Source organism: Panicum virgatum, chromosome 3K (genome assembly GCF_016808335.1).
Source record: "Panicum virgatum strain AP13 chromosome 3K, P.virgatum_v5, whole genome shotgun sequence".
NCBI classification, from domain to species: domain Eukaryota; kingdom Viridiplantae; phylum Streptophyta; class Magnoliopsida; order Poales; family Poaceae; genus Panicum; species Panicum virgatum.
This window is the reverse complement of record NC_053138.1, coordinates 55,716,237-55,728,440: the sequence shown is the minus strand read 5'-3', so window position 1 is coordinate 55,728,440 and position 12,204 is coordinate 55,716,237. Positions and strand designations below refer to the sequence as shown.

General features: G+C 45.7%; 1 protein-coding gene and 1 pseudogene across 1 annotated transcript; both read right to left on the bottom strand.

Moving 5' to 3' along the window:
• Positions 1-6,817: 6,817 nt before the first annotated feature.
• On the bottom strand, positions 6,818-9,979 carry LOC120699741 (annotated as a pseudogene).
• Positions 9,980-11,097: 1,118 nt separating this feature from the next.
• On the bottom strand, positions 11,098-11,824 carry LOC120701070 (ALA-interacting subunit 5-like; the record flags this gene model as incomplete). The annotated part of the gene is made up of 2 exons (XM_039985240.1): positions 11,098-11,397; positions 11,489-11,824. Coding segments are annotated over 2 exons (636 nt in total), but the record flags the coding sequence as incomplete, so codon positions are not given.
• Positions 11,825-12,204: the final 380 nt, after the last annotated feature.

The window sequence follows — 12,204 nt, the reverse complement described above, 5'->3', positions numbered from 1 at the left end:
AATTTAGCAAATGTGAATTCTGGCTCAAAGAGGTTCAATTCTTGGACCATATTATCTCTTAGGCATGTATTTCTGTGGACCCCAGCAAAATTCAAGATGTATTAAATTGGAAGACTCCAGAGTCTGTTTCAGAGATTCGGAGTTTTCTTGGGCTAGCAGGGTATTATCGCCGGTTTGTGCCGGAGTTATCAAAAATTACTAGACCCATGACTGAATTACTCAAAAATGGGGTGAGATTTAATTGGGACGACAGATGTGAGCAGGCTTTTCAGACTCTGAGAAAACTTCTGACGTCTACTCCTATCCTCGCTCAGCCAGATATTACCCGGCCTTTTGATGTGTATTGTGATGCATCAGTTACGGGTCTCGGCTACGTTCTCATCCCTGTTTGTCTTCGCCGGATATTTTTCGGCCATTAATACTTGTTGTGATGCATCAGGGACGGGCCTAGGTTGCGTCCTTATGCAGGATCAGCGAGTGATTGATTATGCCTCCCGAGCACTCCGCCGGCATGAGGAAAATTATGCCACCCATGACATGGAACTGGCAGTAGTAGTGCATGCATTGAAGATCTAGCGTCATTATCTTCTGAGCAATCCTGTTCATATATACTCAGACCACAAGAGTCTCAAGTATATTTTTACCCAGAGTGAGCTAAATTTGTGCCAGAGACGGTGGTAGAGTTAATTAAGGATTATGACCTGGAGATTCATTATCATCCGGGCAAGGCTAATGTTGTGGCCGATGCATTGAGTCGCAAAGCTAGTTGCAGTTGCATCTCAGCCGCGGCGGTGCATGCAACCTTATGTCAGGAAATGGAGAAATTAAATCTGACTATTGTACCTGAAGGCACACTTGCTAATATTACCCTCACACCTATACTTCGGGATCAAATTGTGGATGCTCAGAAAAATAATGCTGGCATGGAGAAGATTAGACAGAGGCTGGTAGAAAATGATCCGAATGCGGCATGTTTTTGTTAGGATAGTGAGGGTGTTTTGTGGTTTAATAGTCGCCTGGTGGTACCTAAGGACTTGGAGCTACGAAAGCAGATTCTTGATGAAGCCCATCTCTCTAGGTATTCCATCCACCCAGGCAGCAATAAAATGTACCAAGACATGTAGCAGCGTTTCTGGTGGACAAGAATGAAAAGGGAAATTGCTAAATATGTGTCCGAGTGTGACACCTGCAGAGGGGTTAAGGCGAGCCATTTGAGATCAGGCGGCCCTTTGCAGCCCCTTGAGTATTCCATCCTAAAAGTGGGAGGATATCAGTATCGATTTCATTGTCGGCTTACCCAAAACTTCAAAGGGGTATGATTCGATATGGGTTATTGTGGATTGTCTCACTAAGTCAGCACATTTTCTACCAGTAAAGACCACACATACAGCGAAGCATTATGCCCAGCTATATATGGACTATATTGTGAGCCTTCATGGGATTCCAAAGACCATCATTTCGGACCGTGGTGCACAATTCATTGCACGGTTCTGGGAATAATTTAATGCCGCTTTGGGTACTCAACTGATCCGCAGTTCAACCTATTATGCTCAGACCGATGGTCAGACAGAAAGAATCAATCAAATTCTGGAGGATATGCTCAGAGCATGCGCACTCACCTACAGCCAGAAATGGGATGAATGTCTATCTTTAGCCGAGTTTGCCTATAACAATTGCTATCAAGAGAGCATCAGAATGGCTCCTTTTGAGGCATTATATGGGCGAAGGTGTAGAACTCCAGTGAATTGGTCAGAAGCTGGAGAAAGAAATTTTTTTGAACCTGATATGGTTGGTGAAGCGGAAGAGCAAGTATGCCGTATTCAGGCAAATCTGAGAATTGCCCATTCCCGCCAAAAGAGTTGTGCAGATAAAAGACGCCAGCCTCTAATATTTGAGATAGGTGATCATGTTTACCTTCGGGTATCTCCGATGAAGGGTGTGCAGCGGTTTGATGTAAGGGGCAAGCTAGCACCTCGCTATGTTGGGCCATTTCCTATTATAGAGCATTGTGGACCAGTGGCATATCATGTGGAACTTCCCCCACGTTTATCGGCAATCCACAATATTTTTCATGTTTCCCAGCTCAAGAAATGCCTTCGTGTTCCAGAGCATCCGATGAAGATTGTTGATCACAAGACTCGGGTCACTCGAAATCAAATCAACCATTTCTACAAAGTCCAGTGGAGTAATCACTCCGAGCGAGAAGCCACCTGGGAAACAAAAGAGTTTCTTGAGTCCAACTATCCGGAGTTTCTAAATACTCATCGAGGTACCTAACTACACTTTCCTCACTTCAAATTAGTATCCACACTATAAATCTCGGGATGAGATTTCTTTTAGGGGGAAGGACTGTAACACCTCAGGTGTTAATCATGTGTAATTAAGTTAATCACGGTCATTAGTTTAAACTCACGCGACAAATCACCAAGTCAAATTTTGTTCCTGCCAGTTTGGGCCGGACCGGTCTGACCGGTCGGGACAACCGGTCTGGCCGGTTAAACCTGGGCCAATTATTTATGGGCCCCACATCATTTAAACCACTCTCTCTCTGCCTCACCAGTTCACTCATCCTCACCACGCCAACTCCCTCTCTCTCCCGAGCTCCCCTCTCCCAAACCCTCACTCCCTAACCCCTCACTCCAAACTCCATTGTAAGGCTTGGGGAGCTGCAAATCGGGGTCAAGGATCATCCTCTCCATGAGCTCCTCCCTGGAAAGACGTGGATCCTAAGTTCTTCGCGGGGGAAAAACTCATCCAAGGTATTTTTGCGTGTGATGGTCGATCTCCCGTTCTAGGCGATTCCCTCTGGTCAAACACGTCCAAATGCACCCCTGAATTAGTTCCTAGGAGAGTTTTGCAATTGGTGGGTGATTTTCGCCGTGCCAAGGATTCCAGTTGTTGGTCCGGGTAGGTCTTGCTGAGTATTAGTTGCTCAGAGTTTGTTGCCACAATTTTTTATTTCAGGGCACCCAAACGTGGATTTCTGCCCCTGCTGTGTCAAATTTATCCGCTGTGATGCAGAGGGGTGGGAAGTGGTGGATCGAGACCCTTAAGCTAGGAGTTTTGTTGGGTTGCACACTTGTGGGCAGAGTGTGCAACCTGTCTATTTTTGTTGGACCGGTCTGACCGGTCGGAGGGACCGGTCTGACCGGTGTCTACGTGGGGTTGTTCATGCAGGCCGGTCTGACCGGTTGGGTGAACCGGTCTGACCGGTTGGGTGAACCGGTCTGACCGGTTGCAGGCAAGCAGAGCCGGTTGGAGTAGTGTTTTGTAGTTTCTTCTACATTTGAACTTTGGCTACTCTCTTGTGAAGATTGTAAATTATTTGATGATGCAAATTATGTAAGTTATTGTGTATTTGAACTCGGTTTGTAAAACCTAAAGCTCTATCGCATGTTATTGTTGTATTTTCAAGTATATGTTGTGCTTGTACCATCTGCGCCCGCCTTCGCGTGGGACTACCAGTGTTGTTTCGATCGGGCCGTGGGTTGAGAAAGGACCGTCAAATTAAACCATTAAGCTAATACACCCGATGTGTTCAAATGGCGGCCATTATGCTTAATTTAGAGTTTTAATTTGGCGGTTCCGTCACAGACAACGGCCCCAACCTCAAGGGAGGCCGACTGGGCCGAGCTGTCGACGACAGCGGCGGTGACGAAAGAGAGGCCGCGTCGGCGAGCCTCGCGGCGGCGTCGGAGTCGGCCGACGAGGCGGAGTACGCGCGGGCAAAATCCGCTAGTGCCATGGCGGCGTCGGCCAGCGGTCCGCCGTGCAGGTGGCGTGGGAGAGCCGCGGCCATGGTGCTGGGCTGCTGGGCGCTGTATGCCCCAAGCAGAGGCGTGCTCGTCGACATTGTTGGATGGGGAGGGTTTCGACCAGACGCGGGGTGGAAAATTGGAGGAAATGGATGGGCGAAGAGAGGAGGAAGAAGGGCGGCGGAGCGGGATGGACGCGGCGGTTGGGGAGACGTCGAGCGAGCGCCGCCGCGCTGGGTTTTGAATTGGAAAACTTAACCTAAAACATGCTATCTAAACATACAACTACGGTTCATCTAGTGTGAAACCCTCGTCCCAAAAAAAGTTTGCAACCTATAGCCAATTCTAGCAAGATACTACACTAAGAATGTAAAGGCACACAAGTTGCAAGTATTAAATGCAGAAACGTAAATAGGGGGTGAGAGAAAGCAAACTCTCGATACGAGAATTTATCCCGTGGTTCGGTTAGGCACTAAGCCACCCCTACTTCATGTTGTTGAAGCACATAATCAAGAGTATCGCTTCTCGGCCACCAAGTCTATTCCGGGACTCTTCTTGACTTGCCACCAAGACTTGCCAAGTCACCGCGGTCACCTTGGCCCCGCTTTCCACTAAGGAGCTTCTCCACGAAGGATAGGGGTCTCCACGTCCCCCACACAAAGCTTGTCGATGCCGCTCCACACCAAGCCGGGGGGTCGCTGACGTGCCGGCGAGCCACCAATGCTCCAAGGGTTCGGCGCACCAAGATATAATGTTGGTTCACTTTAGAACCACAACACAAGGTACAACACCTTGCTCACTCACTCTCTCAAGAGCTAAACTAGCACTAACACTCACAAGATGTGCTAAGGACTAAAGATTTGATCACTAAGCATTTGGGTGGCTTGGAGGTGTTCTTCAATGTGTATTGTGTATGGGGTCTCCTTAAACTCCAGCAATCTTGAAATGGCCGGGGTGAGGCATATATATAGCCTCCAACTTAAAGTAGCCGTTTGTAGCCATTGGAGACTTTTCTGCATAAGCATCGGTTTAATCGGTGCCAAGTCATCGGAATAACCGGTCACTAATAGCTTGAACTAGCCGTTGGTCCTTTCTAACAAACTCGGTAAGCTGAATTATGGTACCACTGGTTAATCCGATGATAACATCGGAATAACCGGGGCTAAAGAAACTTCCTGGAGCCAAAAACACGCTCTCTGGACAATAGTACGGTGCATTGCACCGATGACTTTTTTATAGGCATCGGAATAACCGGTCACAACTTTATGGTGCTTCGTATTTTGGTCATAACTCTCAACTCCGAAGTCCGATTTCAATGATCTTGTACTCTATGAAAAGCTTGTGAAATGGTCAACAAGATTCTACAGAAGTCCATCTCATTTGATCAAATTTTGAGCACCGGTTTAACCGGTGATATGGCATCGGTTTAATCGGTGTCTCACAAAGATCAACTTCTTCATGTTTTGATCATAACTTTTTACTCGGACCTCCAATTTCGATGATCTTGTACTCTATGGAAAGCTTATAAAATGCTCTACAAGATTCTGCAGAAGTCCATATTATTTGACCAAATTTTGAGCATCGGTTTAACCGGTGATACGGCATCGGTTTAACCGGTGTCTCACAAAAATCAACTTCTTCATGTTTTGATCATAACTTTTTACTCAGATCTCCGATTTTGATGATATTGGACTCTATGGAAAGCTTATGAAATTGTCTACAAGAATATCCAGAAGTCCATCTTATTTGATCAAATTTTGAGCACCAGTTTAAGTTTCTTTCTTTGATCCTTGTTTTGCTTGGGCTTTGTATTCATCCTTGGGACCTAATATGATTCACTTGGCAAACTTGTTAGTCCCATGATCGTGTTGTCATTTGATCACCAAAATCATAAGAAATAGGCTAATGGGGCCATGTTCGTTACACCAAGCTTGTCGGACCACTGAATTTTGGTCTGAATATGCGTCATGCTCACTGTGGTCTGAATCAGTTCATTTGTATAGGTTCTTTAAGAATCTCGTTTAGCACATCAGTTAACCTGAATAAACTTTTTTATTAAAACAAACCGGGTAGGAGAGCTGCTGATTATATTAAAAAAATGAAAGCTCAGATTGAGCAATATAGTAAAATCGAAAACGCAACAACCCAACTCCAAACCTCTCAACAAACATATCACACCACTCAAACACACCCCAAACATTAAGCTAAAATTCCAGACAATGCGCACAACTCAGTCCTCGCAAACTCCACAACTCAAACGTCATCGTTGGCTGCCGCTTAACCTGAATAAAAACTTGCATTGTGAGGTAAAGTCTTCTGTTTAGCAACATTTGCAGATAGTGTGCTCAACTGGAAAACCGCAGAATAGAATGAAAACAACACCTGTGAGGTTATCAGAAAAGGAAGCCATCAGAAAACATGACTTTGTAACCTCTTGGGTAGTCAGGGTCAACCAGTTTAGTTTCCGACTTTTGTAACCTAAATTGGATCACGATTCTTAAATGTCATCCAAATTAGGAGGTTTGTAAAAATTCCCGGATCATATTTACGCATACCCCTCTAAATTGGATCACAATTATTAATCGCTATCCAAATGAGGGGGTTTACTGCAAATATTAGGGTGGCATGACAAATAAAGATTCTTGTAAATCGTGGGCTCCGACTCGCCGTACTTCACCACGGTGGCGTGATCTCGCGATGGCCGAACCGGTCATTGACCTCGAGCCAGAATCCGCGAGCCCGCGCCCCGCGGCTTCGCCGCCGACGGTCTCTCCATCCCGAAACCCACCATACACAACCGATAACAGGAATGTTGGAGACGAGGGAGATGGAGAACCAGACCGCGCCGCCGCCGCCAGCCATGATGAACTTCCGCGCCGCAAGCTCTGACGCTACCAGGCGAGCGCACAGTGATTTCTCTCCTCTTCTTTCACTAGACAGATTCGAAGGTTCATGGGAAGCACTGACATCAGCTTCAGAAGATGATTGATTGTAGTCTGACAGCAAAAGGAATGAGATACAGATTTCTTAGAATACAACTGACAGCTGCCTTCCTAATCACATTGGGACAGTCATAATGCATCGCCGACTCCATAAAAGATTAATTGTTTGAATGGATTCAAAGGAGTATATGAATTTCTTTGGGCAACCAGCATGTCTGAAGTTCTGTCAGACAGGCTTTGATTGCGAACAGACACACATGTACATCACTAAGATCCGTGTTGAATATACAGTTCATGGTATTTTGCACACGCAACAGAGTAGAAGTGGTTGTTAGGTAGCCCTGATTCAGTCACTCAGGCTGGCACTTCACCAGATGAAGAGAATGACTGCGTGACATAAACAGGATCGCCAACCTTGATGATCCTTCCTTCGCCATTAGCTGACAGGGATTCCTTGCAGACTGCATTTTGCCCAAAGTACACCTACAGAAATCGATCAAAACCATGGATGTTCAATGATTTAGGACATTGTTAACCTATTTGATGAGCATGATGGAGTAATAAATGGCACATATAAGATCGCGAGTGACAAATCACCTGACGTTTATTTTTGTGGCTTGGAAGCAGCACTTCTCCGGACCGATATTTCTGCAGCGTTTCAGTTGGTTCAGTAGGGGTAGGTATTCCAGTGTATTGATTGATTGTAGGCACCTGAATCGGCCAGCACAGAGTGAATAAACTGTAAGTTTTATCTATATAATTGGCTTGCCCATGTAAACAATGCACATTGTAGTACTGAACTTATTGGTTTCTATGTTCCAGGAAATTGTAGTCAGCATGAATTATATGACAATTTTACAAAGATTACCTCATAAGTGCAGAACTAACTATTATTAGCTATCAACTTACTTACATTATCACATAATTCAATAGATGATGTAACCATGCAGTAAATAAAAAATTTAAAGCCACAACCTAGGACCATAGTTTTGTCTCTGATTTTACAATGCAAAGAAGAAAAAGAAAAGAAAAGAAAGGATAATTTACAGAGTAACAATTCAGTTGATCTCCAATCATACAAGCTTGTTGAGACACTGAACTTCCTATTAACTACCATGTTTCTTTTCACATAGGCATTTCATAATTATCTTCGCAGCTAGAGTACTTTTACCTTGTTCATACATAATGATCCACCTCTCTGACGTGAACTCCACCCTGGTATGCCAGGGATGTTTGGGATAACAATGCTTTTTACAGCCTCCATTTTGATCAACAAAATATGTAGGTGGATTTATTTTAAAAAAAGTATGTTTACCTTGCAACGGCCGCATAACTTCACACCTCGAAATGTTAGCTTGTTTATCTTTATTGTTTTCCATAGATCCTCTGCATATGGGTGGCATCCCTCCACTAAAATACTGTCAAAAGAAATTAATTTAATAAGAATTAAAGCAAGCACAGGAATTACAAATTCGATTGGTCAATGCTCCACAAAGTAACTGTTATAGTTATCAACCACACCAATTATCCTTAAAGAAGTTATTCAGAAAATACAATCACGCAATATGCGCAGCTCACTTTGGTCTGAAGCGGTTAATTGGTACAGGCTCTTCAAGTTTCTCATTTAGCGCATCCAATGAGCCCTAAAAATAAACTTGGATTGTGAGGTAATTTTTTTTTTGCAACATTTGCAGATAGTTGGTCATCCGGAAACCACAAAATAGAATGAAGAACAACACCTGGGAGGTTATCAGAAAAGGGAAGCCATCAGAAAACATGACTTTGTAACCTCGTGCGTAGTCAGGGTCGGTCAGTCTAGTTTCAGACTCTGTTAAGAACATATAGAAAAATCAAATGTCTCCATAAATACCATAGAAGATCTCATCTAGAATTTTCAAAAAAAGAAGATCTCATCTAGCAAAATAATTTTAGGCAAGTGGAAAGGTTTGATGGAAACAACGGTCTGTACCTTCTTTAAAGCGCACCAGTCGAGTTGGGTTCCCAAGGAAAGTGGAAAACCACTCGGGGTGTGTTTAGATCCCCAAACTCCTCCAAACTTTCCAAACTTTTCATCACATCGAAATCACATCGAAACATTAAATATAGCAAATGACCCATGCATAGAGTACTAAATGTAAGTAAATAAAAAAACTAATTGCATAGTTTTGATGTACGTTGCGAGACGAATCTTTTAAGCCTAGTTAGGTCATGGTATGACAATATTTACCACAAACAAATGAAAAGTGCTACAGTGTGCTACAGTGTACGATGTGACATTTTCTACCCGTTTTCCAGGGATCTAAACACAGCCTCGGCTGCTTCGGGTCCTTCATCATAAGCAGATCCAGACCACTCCCAAACAGAAACATCATAGATTGTGGCGCATTCTGAAAGCAAGAGGGATCTTCAATGGTTCCATTCCAGGTGCTCGGACAACCGCAGCATGTAGTGGGTTGAATAAAAATGGCAACTTTAGGATTTTTGTCCTGTGTAAAATGAAAATAAAAGGCTAATGCCTATTGAATAACAGCCAATCAATTGGAAGCAAGAGGTGTGCTTGAAATGCTAGAAGGGCAAGTAAAACTAGCTGTAGTTCCGGTTCTCATTTTGTGCACATATGTTTCAATTTCTTGTAGTAAAGATTGCACAATTAGTTATGCTGTGCAGTTGACTTTTTTTTGTACTTTATCAATTTGTTGTTGACTTGTTGTGGTTAGCAGGGAATACGCAGTTACATTCCACTGAACACTACACAAATCAACAGGCACTTGTCACTGTACCCGTAGCTGTTGTCTTGTGGAGGGTTCACGGAGAGAATCAGAGAACTGGGAAATTGAGCAGCAACCCCATACCCATGTGGTCGTCGGGCGTGGGGCCGTGGGCTGCCAGTCCTCGGCGAAGGCCTCCGGCGGCAACTCTACCTGGGCTGGATGAGCGCGAGCTTGGGCTCCACCCTCTGGGTGCAGCCTCGCCCTTTGGAGTTGACGAGCATCCACTGCCGATCCCACCGGAACCCTGCGCCAGGATCAATGCGGAGTAAGAGAAAGCAGGCGTCATCTCGAGCGAGTCAAGGAAGAGGACGAGATGGATAAATGGAGCAGCTAGCGGAGGCAAGGTACCAGTGGCGGTGATGGGGGCCTGGGGCACGGAGATGCCCCTGCAAGACTTGATGGGGTACACGAGGACGGACGTCACCGTGGCCGCCAGCGCCTTGGCATCGCCGCCGCCGGCGAGAAGCGAGGAGAGGAATGAGGCAGCCTTCTCCATTGGGTCGGGTGGCCGCAGGGGAGGTCCAATCACCGAATTGGTGAAAGCACAGTAAAAGCAAACTAAAAAGGTCTTTAAAAAATTCTGAAAAAAATTATGAATGTACATCTTGGTCTACTCCATCTATATATAAATTTCTACGAACAAATTCATCTTACACTTGCAGTTAAAAAAAGACAAATTTTCTGACAATCATTAACGTTCAAATGCAGCCCAAATTTGTCTTTTTTGTAACTGTTAGAGTAAAATGAATTTGATCAGAAAATTTTATATGTAGATGGGGTAGACCGAGATGTACATTCATGATTTTTTTCAGAATTTTTTAAAGACCTTTTTAGTTTATTTTCACGGTGCTTTCACCAGTTCGATAATTGCACCGGATATGCCTCCGGGGGCAAGCAGGCGACCGCAGGGAGAGTACTGCAGGTGAAGCGGCACAGGGAAAAAAAACGGCACAGGGCAAATCTGAGCCCATTTCTTAAAAAAAAAATCTGTGCCCCGTGAATGATGGCATCATTTCCCCCACACAGTACTCCCTCTGTCCCGCTTTAACTGTCGCTAGAGAAGCGCGTCTGTGAGGGAATCCCGATTCCGAGCGACTCTTGAACCGGGATAGAGGGACTGAGGGAGTAGATGACAGTCTGCCTCATCCGTTCTGGTGCCCCGTTGTGTTCGAATGTGTGGTGGCCGTACGGCAGCAAGCATATTTATTTATTATTTATTAACCCTTCTCTCCTTTTACTAGAAGATTTTTTTATAGATAATTTCAAAGTCAAACAACTGGAACTGACGTCAGATTACATCACAGTAGCCAGTATCTGTGACTGCTGACTGTACATTATTCTTGATTTTTGGGTGTGCATTACAAACACAGCTTACCAACCAAAGCTCCAAAAGAAGAAAACGCGGATCAGCGTAGGACGCTTATGCACTGGATTGGGAGCGCGATCATCGTCGTCTAGGTCCGAGGCGGGGTTCCTCATCGCTGCAAACACAACCAAGCAGTAGCAATCAGCACAGAAGTTAGACAATGTCGGACGAACAGGGAGGAATCTGAATCTCTGATCGATCGAGCAACGTCTTTCTGCTGAGAGCAAGCCAGCAAGGCTGCGACTGCTCGATCGTTCGGCCACTCACACTGGGAACGGGCAGAAGAGACCAAGCAGCGTGAGGAGCAGCGCCAGGCCGAGGCACGCCGCGCCGCCGGCCAGGTACGCGCGCCCGAGGAAGCTGCTCTTGCCGCCCAGCGCGCCGGCGGTCGACAGCACCACCGCCTTCCTCCCGCCGAAGCTGTAGGTGTTGTACCTGTTCTGCACGGCCACCGTGACCACCTCGCCGGCGCGGAGGTCCACCTCGATCGTCCCGTACAGCTTCCTGAACTTTGGCAGCGCCGCGGTCCGCATCCACACCATCAGATCCTCCTGCTCGCTCAGCTGCGCGTAGAGTTGGCAAACACCCAAGGTGAAGCGACAAAATGATTTTCGATCACCTGCTGTTCCAGGAACAAGTTCCGGACGAACTTACAGGCTTGCTTGGATCAAGCGTCCCACAGCCGATCAGTCCCCCGCTCTGAAAGTTCCTCGGGTACACGTGCTTGCTGAACAGGTGATCCCTCTCGCTCCTCCACGAGATGCCTCGCTTGTTCACCGCCAGCGTCTCGTTGCCGCGAGCGAAGCTGCAGGTGTCGTTGAACAGGCTCCACGCCACGAGCCCGCAGGGGACGATGGGGATTCCGTTCGCGGTTGCTTCAGGCTTGCAGCGTCCCGTGTCCTTGGCACTCCTGGGGTCCCTCAGCTGCCTGATGTTACGGCTCCTCGCGTACCTGAAGAGTGAAGTGAAGAGCCCGAGTTTAGCTTCTGTGGGAATTCGTCAGGAGAAGCGATCAGCCACGTTTTTTGTTTACCATCTGTGGTTTTGGTAGAACCTGTCGAGTTGATAATATATGTAAATTGGCTTCTTCATATCCTTAGGAACCTGTAAAGACAAGAATATATAGCCTTATCATAAATAAAGCTTTCACTGTCATTTGAAAGCAGAAGAAAACATTCTGTCTTTTTTACTTCCATTTGACAACTGCTTTAACTTTACCTTGAGCACCCTTGTGCAAGACTTATCTTGTGAAGGGTTTTGGATATAAGTGAGGGACCGAAACTGGCGACCAGAGGGGGGTTGAATGGGAGCCGATCAAAATTTATCTCGAAATCGATCCGTCGGCCTATATCCCGAAAATCACCACAAGC